The sequence below is a fragment of the Haliotis rufescens genome, unplaced genomic scaffold (genome assembly GCF_023055435.1).
Source record: "Haliotis rufescens isolate VD_foot unplaced genomic scaffold, xgHalRufe1.0.p SCAF_36, whole genome shotgun sequence".
In the NCBI taxonomy this organism is placed as follows: Eukaryota; Metazoa; Mollusca; class Gastropoda; order Lepetellida; family Haliotidae; genus Haliotis; species Haliotis rufescens.
Genome location: NW_025964068.1, coordinates 4,554,642 through 4,562,789, shown reverse-complemented (window position 1 = coordinate 4,562,789; position 8,148 = coordinate 4,554,642). Strand labels below are relative to the sequence as shown.

Here is an 8,148-nt window from a genome sequence, read left to right as displayed (position 1 = left end):
GAGCTCTGACTGCGATCATGATTTGAAGTGTGCAAACTGTTCTGGCCCACATGTTGCTTCGTCAAAATCTTGCCCTGTGTGGCAAATGGAATCTAAAATAATGAAACTCAAATGTGAAAGAAACATATCCTACCTGGATGCCAAAAAACTATTTAAAGATCAGACCACGACTCCATCTACCATTTCCTACTCTGCTGCAGTCTCTCGCTCTGTAGCAACATCCTCTATTTCGTGCCAGACTGACTTGACATGGGTCAAGTCAGAAAAACCTGTTGCTACTATTCAACTCACTGAACATATTACTGCCACTCACTCTAGTTCAGGATCTCAAACTGAGATTCAGCCTGAGAAACATTCTCAAACGTCTATGAAAGAACCTGTTAATCAGTCAAAAAAAGGGAAAAAGAAATTGCATAGAAAACAAGCACCGATCGTCCCTTCACCTTCAGACGTTCCTTTACAGAACTCATTTGGGCCTCTGGATATGGAGGTTACTCTGTCCTCACCGGACAGGCGGAGGAGTAGTTCCTCCTCACATTCACGCGAGCGATCTCCAATTGAGCCACCATGACTCAATTGTCCAACATAATACAGTGGAATTGCAGAGGACTTAGGCATAATTTTAATGAGATACAATTATTAATACAGGATTTTCAACCGTCAGCATTGTGTCTTCAGGAAACATACCTGAAAACTACAGATCAGTTCACCTTACGACAGTACAATGACTATCATTCATTTTCTCCTCCAGGAGATAAAGCAACGGGAGGCTCTTCTATCTTGGTGCGACAGGGGATAATACATAGTCCTGTCCCCCTAAATACCAATCTTCAAACTGTTGCTGTTCGTCTGACTCTGCACATTGCTTTTACGCTGTGCTCTTTGTATATCCCTCCTTCTTCTGATCTTCAACAGTCTGATCTTCAAAATCTGTATGACCAGCTCCCAAAGCCCTGCATCATCATGGGTGATCTGAACGGACACAACCCGCTTTGGGGAAGTGCAAATACCAGTTCTAAAGGAAAAATCATTGAGGAATTTATTTCTGACAACAACCTGTGTATTTTTAATGATGATTCTGCAACATATTTACATCCAGCCACTGGAACTTATTCTGCCCTCGATCTGTCACTCACAGACTCAAACTTGTATAACGAATTTGCATGGTCAATCCATGATGACCTGTGCGGGAGTGATCATTTTCCCACAGTACTTAAAACTGTTAATCCTACTGATGAGCCACCATCATGCAGATGGAACTTTACCAAGGCTAATTGGTCCTTATATGAGGTACTGTGTACTGACACAATAAAACATCACATTTTCCAGAAAATTCCAGATCCGATACAGTTGTTTTCGGATTTACTGAATGACATTGCTGACCAAACCATTCCTAAGTCCTCTGCGAATTCCCATATTCGTAAACCATGGTTCACAAATGACTGCAAACAGGCCAGAAAGTGTAGGAAGAAAGCAGAAAAATATTTTCGCCGACATCCTACAGTCCATAATTTGAATAAGGTTAAAATTACAAATGCCAAAGCAAGACGTGCTTTTAAACAAAATAAGCGTATGTCTTGGAGGAACTATGTCTCCAAAATAAATTCCCGCACGCCCATATCCAAGGTGTGGAATATGGTGCAGAAAATAAAAGGCAAAGGTTCAAGATCGTCTGTTCACCATCTTAAGGAAGGTGACACGTTCTTAACGGATAAAACAGATATTGCCAATAAACTTGGAGAAACGTTAGCGAAACATTCTTCAACTTCTAATTATGTCCCGGAGTTTCAAAAATTTAAGAAACAACAGGAGAAGATCAAAGTTAATTTCACTTCTGATAATGGTGAAGACTATAATGAAGTCTTCTCATTACATGAGCTACATACCGCCCTTGGGCAAGCTCATGACACAGCAACGGGAGCTGATAACATTCATTACCAGCTTTTAAAACATTTACCAGATTCTTGTCTGGAGACACTTTTAGACATATTTGATCAAATATGGACATCAGGGAATTTTCCTACTTCATGGCATAATGCCATTGTAGTCCCAATACCGAAGCCTGGCCGGGATCATACAGATCCCTCTAACTATCGACCTATATCCTTAACAAGCTGCGTATGTAAAACCATGGAACGAATGGTTAATAATAGATTAATTTGGTATCTGGAAACCAATAATCTAATTACAAATATCCAATGTGGTTTCCAAAAAAATAGAAGTACTATCGACCATTTAGTACGATTAGAATCCTTTGTGAAAAATGCTATTGTAAACAAACAACACGTAGTATCAATTTTCTTTGATCTTGAGAAAGCCTACGATACTACTTGGAAGCATGGCATTTTAAAGGATTTACATGATTTTGGTTTGAGAGGCCGTTTGCCTCATTTTATATCACAATTTTTAACAGACAGACAATTTCAAGTCCGAGTGGGTTCCACCCTGTCTGACCATTATAATCAGGATCAGGGTGTCCCACAAGGCAGTATATTGTCTGTCACCTTGTTTAGTATTAAAATTAATAGTCTGTCCAAGGTTTTAAGTAATTCAGTGGATGGATCACTGTTCGTGGATGATTTTAATGCATCTTGTTGTGGTAAAAATATGCATACCATAGAGAGGCAGTTACAAATCTGTCTCAATAAAATTCATAAATGGTCTCTCGAAAACGGGTTTAAATTTTCTATGTCTAAAACTAACTGTATACACTTCTGCAGAAAATATAAGCCGCATAAAGACCCTGAATTATTTTTGAATGGCACCCCTATCAAAGTTGTTAAAGAGGCCAAATTCTTGGGACTCATCTTTGATAGCCATTTAACTTTCTTACCACACATTAAATCTCTTAAAGCTAAATGCCTGAAAGCACTCGATTTGTTGAAAGTTGTTTCTAATTCCAAGTGGGGAGGGGATCAGACTACCCTCCTACACTTATACAGGTCACTGATCCGTTCCAAACTTGATTATGGCTCCATCGTCTACGGTGGAGCCTGTAAAAGTAATTTAAAAAAACTTGATACTATCCATCACCAGGGACTGAGGCTTTGCCTTGGAGCCTTTCGCACTTCTCCTATTCCGAGTCTGTCTGTAGAGGCGGATGAGCCTTCTCTTAAACAACGCCGTCTGAAACTATCTTTACAATACATCACTAAATTATATTCCAATCAGTCAAATCCAGCCTTTAATTGCGTATTTAATCCTTTGTACGAAGATATTTACAATAAGAAAACATCTCTTGTTCCACCCCTAGGAATAAGAATTAAATCAGTCATTTCTGCTGCGAACATTAACTTTCAGGATATAGCTCCGACAAAACTTTTTTCATCGCCTCCTTGGCAGATGGTAAGACCAACTGTAGACCTCACATTAACAAAACTTAAGAAATCTGATACAAATCCACTTATTTATAAACAAGAATACAATCAATTACGAAACACTTATGACACATATAAATCTATATTTACAGATGGATCCAAGGATGGTGGCGCAGTTGCTAGTGCCACTGTCATTGGATCCAGAACAGTATCTTCACGTTTACCCGATAATAGTTCCATATTCACTGCAGAAGCGCACGCAATTTTAACAGCACTACAATATATCAAGAAGAAATCAAAATATAAAGACTTCATTATATTTTCAGATTCACTTTCGTGCCTTCAGGCTATTAAAAATATGTCATCTAAACATCCATTTTTAATTGAAATTCTTGAGTTATTTAATGATCTTGCGACTGGCCAATATGACATCGTTTTTTGTTGGTTACCAAGCCATGTTGGGATTGTTGGTAATACAATGGCTGATGCTGCCGCAAAAGCAGCACTCAACAAATCTGTGACACCACTTCTTTTACCATACAGTGATTATAAACCTGTCATTAGATCTTACATCAGAGATCTAATGCAGAAGAAGTGGGACACCCAAGTGGGTATAAATAAATTACATGCAATAAAGCGAATATCGGTTATACCTACTTGGGTTGTCAGTCCAGATTTGAAGAGGTCATTTTAAGACGATGTCGTATTGGCCATTCACGTTATACTCATGAATATATTTTAAAAGGTGAAGATCCTCCATTCTGCGTCCCTTGTGATGAAAGAATCACGGTCAAGCATGTCCTGCTTGACTGCATTGATTTTTCCATCACAAGGGATAAATATTTCAAGGTATCAGGTATCAAGGATCTTTTTTATCAGGTAAGTAGTCATTTAATTATTGGTTTTTTAAAGGAAATCGAATTACTGCATAAATTTTGATTGTTATAGTTTGTAATTAAATAAATAACTTTTATAATTGGTAGAATTATTCAGTAACTGGGATTGTTAGTGGCTATATCCTCGAAGGGGGTTAAAGTAGTGTAAAATTATTGTCCCCCTGAGAGGGTATGTAAGACCACGTCTTTCAAAGTATGTTTATTTCTGCTCGTTTTTAGACGTAGTATATATGTACATTTATTCTGGCTAGATTTGTCATTAATCGCCAACAGCGGAAGGGATGATGTAAATCCGGCTGGGGTCCATGCAGGTAGCAAAAGTACTGTAAGTCCCCATGGACCCTAGCATGGTGATCTACCTTCAGCTGCTGGCGATCTATAGCCCTTTTTTATATTGTACCGTTATATATAGTGATATCTTTTATAGTTGTATGCTAGTTTTAAATATTAATCTGTGATATTCTAGTAATTTTACTGTCCATCGTTGACAGCTTTTTATGTTGTATACATTTATGTATTATTAATGTACTTCTCGTCACGATAGGAGTGCTGGGTAGCGCTAATAGCTCTTCCCCCGTGTGGAACCGGGGCAGAATATTTCCACAGCCTCCCATTGCTGGTCGTATGAGGCGACTAAAATGGGCAACCTGTTTGCCGTGGGTTGCGCCCCGTGTCGGCGGAGGACGGGAGTCTGGTAGTTGAGGGCACTGGTTCCTGGAACTGTGTTCCTTTGCCCAACACACTACTTCGACCCTTACTTCGCCTAGACGGGTGGTAAGATGGGCCCGGTCTTATCAATCGGCTGGTCATGCCAGGCCCTGTGCGTAATATTGTCTATGCACAACTGTGTTGTAGTTATTGTATATTTTGGTCTTGGCCATGCATAACTTGTATGAACTAACAATTTTGGATTGTATCAATTGCCTAGAGTCTTACGCCAGAAGGCGGTGGCTCATGGGCCAATCTGGTAATGTTGACCGCTGAATTCTGTATGTCTCTAGTTTATTGTTATAGGCAGAACCAGCTTAGCAATAAATTTAGTAGACAAATATTGCTATTCATGTCATATTTGCTGGAGTATAACACCCCTGTAGCCCTGGTGTTTTGCATTTTGGATATCCAATGCATTCAGACGCCGTCCTTGTTGACACTCGATGGTGGGTGGGGAGCAGGGGTACAGAACCACTTTATCTCACTATGTCGACAAAACACTCTGGTTCTAAAAGAAAACATTTAGATGCTAGCTCATCTGATGATGAAATTGATCGCCAATTGGATTCCTGGGCTCGATTCATTGTGATCGAGGCATCAAATCATGAACCCATGAAATTAAATCCATTTGTCATTTCGAAGGCTATCAATGGCTGTTGTGGTGAGGTTAAAAATGTCACCCGCCTCCGTAATGGCTCCATACTTGTGGAGTGCGTACGGAGACAGCAATCTCTCAACTTGTTATCACTCAGCCAATTTGCAAATGTAGAGGTTGCTGTCTCAGCACATCGAACACTGAACTCATGTCGAGGCATCGTACGAGACAGAGCCCGATGTCTGTCTGACATGAGTGAAGATGAAATTGTTGTAGAACTGTCCAAACAAGGAGTTACAGCCGTCAAACGATTCACGAGAAAACAGGATAACAACATCATTAAAACTAACACTTATCTCTTCACATTTTCACTTTCGAGAATTCCTGATTCAATTAAAGCTGGATATTTTAATATCGGAGTGGAGGTTTATGTCCCAAACCCACTCCGATGTTACAAATGTCAAAATTTTGGGCACGGTGCCCAGACCTGCACCCGCAACCCAGTCTGTGTCCGCTGCAGTGGCTCCCATGAGGGTACTCAGTGCACAGACACCATTAAATGTGCAAACTGTGATGGGGACCACTTGGCCTCATCCAAACTTTGTCCAAAATTTATTCTCCAATCAAAAATACTGAAAGTAAAACACACAAATAATGTCTCTTTTCGTGATGCCAAAATCTTAGTTCAAGCTCAATCACCAAGTATTCCCACAAAATCCTATTCGGCAGCTGTAACTTCCAATCCTATTGTTAAGGTTGCTACAACATCTATCGGATGCCAGACAAACATCTCTTGGGTGGGTGATCAGCAGAAAACTGTAGATGTCACATCTCAAACATCTTCTGATGATACTATTACAGCAACATCAGCCTCACAGACAGAGGTGCTACAATCATCACATCCTGTTCATGAAATATTGGAACCAGAATCATTGCAAAGAGACTTACATCTAACAAAAACTGAAAAAAAGAAACTAAAGAAAACGGCGAGGGCACTCCACCACTTGGAGGTGCCTTCCTGTCAGTCCACATCTGTTAAGGTTCACAACCAAATTGAACCTTTGGCGATGGAGGTCACTCCATCGCAGACAGGCCATGGGAGTAGACCTCCCTCCAAGACAAGATCACCCATAGAACCACCATGACGAGTTCTTATCCTATCATACAGTGGAATTGCAGAGGACTAAGGAACAATTTTAATGATTTGCAGCTATTGACTCAAGATTTTATGCCATTAGCATTTTGCCTACAGGAAACGTACTTCAAAAATACTGATCAGCTCACCATTCGACAATACGATTCTTATCATTGTTTTTCACCTCCAGGGGCTAAGGCTACTGGAGGTTCTTCAGTATTGGTACGGCAGGGTGTCATTCATAGCCCTGTTCGTCTGAATACCCCTCTACAAGCTATCGCTGTTCGTATCACCATGCACATTGTTTTCACTCTGTGTTCTCTTTACATTCCTCCATCTGCATCTCTTCAGCTCACCGATCTTCAGGCTCTCTATGACCAGCTTCCTAAGCCCTGTATCATAATGGGCGATATGAACGGACATAATCCACTTTGGGGTAGTGATCACACAAGCAGTAAAGGCAAGCTCCTAGAAGATTTTATTTCTAACAATACTCTATGCCTTTTTAATGATAATTCTAAAACATATTTACACCCTGGTACAGGCACATACTCTTCTCTTGATTTGTCTGTCACAGATTCCAACCTGCTAAATGAATTTGAGTGGTCAGTCCACGATGATCTCTGTGGAAGTGACCACTTTCCAACCATATTAAACCCTATTACCCCATCTGATGTTCCTCCATCATCTCGATGGAACTTTACAAAAGCCAACTGGACTCTATATGACATTCTCTGTACAGGCAAACTAACACCTGATCCAATACAATGCTTTTCTGATGAACTCAACAAAATAGCTGAGGAATGTGTTCCAAAGTCCTCTGGGATTCCACACATACGTAAACCATGGTTTACCGATGACTGCAAGCGAGCTAGGAAGGCGAGGAAAAAAGCAGAGCATTATTTCCGCCGCCATCCTATGGTCCATAATCTAAATACATTTAAAATTTTAAACGCTAAAGCAAGGCGGACATTCAAACAAAGTAAACGTCAATCTTGGCGAAACTATGTGTCAAAAATAAATTCTCGAACACCCATGTCCAAAGTATGGAACATGATCCAAAGGATCAAAGGTAAGGGCACTAAACCTAGTATTCACCATCTTAAAATTGGGGACCAACTACTTACTCATAAATCAGATATTGCTAACAAGCTTGGTGAAACTTTGTCAAAACACTCTTCCTCCTCTAACTATGTACCTCAATTCCAAAAATATCAAAAACAGCAAGAAAAGAAACCTATTAATTTTACTTCCGATAATGGGGAAGATTATAATGAACTCTTCTCTATTCATGAACTCCACACTGCCCTCGGACAAGCTCACGATACTGCTACAGGAGCTGATAACATACATTATCAACTCCTGAAGCACTTACCAGAATCATCCTTAGAAACACTTTTGAATATTTTTGATGTCATTTGGACCTCAGGGAAGTTCCCTCCTTCGTGGCGTGATGCTATTGTTGTCCCGATACCCAAGCCCGGTCGAGATCAT

At 40.1% G+C, this 8,148-nt stretch overlaps 1 protein-coding gene across 1 annotated transcript; it reads left to right on the top strand.

The window, feature by feature from the left end:
• The first annotated feature begins 5,410 nt into the window (after positions 1-5,410).
• Positions 5,411-6,664, top strand: LOC125372115. Its single transcript, XM_048381155.1, has one exon. The coding sequence runs from the start codon at positions 5,411-5,413 to the stop codon at positions 6,662-6,664; it is 1,254 nt and encodes a 417-aa protein (XP_048237112.1).
• Positions 6,665-8,148: the final 1,484 nt, after the last annotated feature.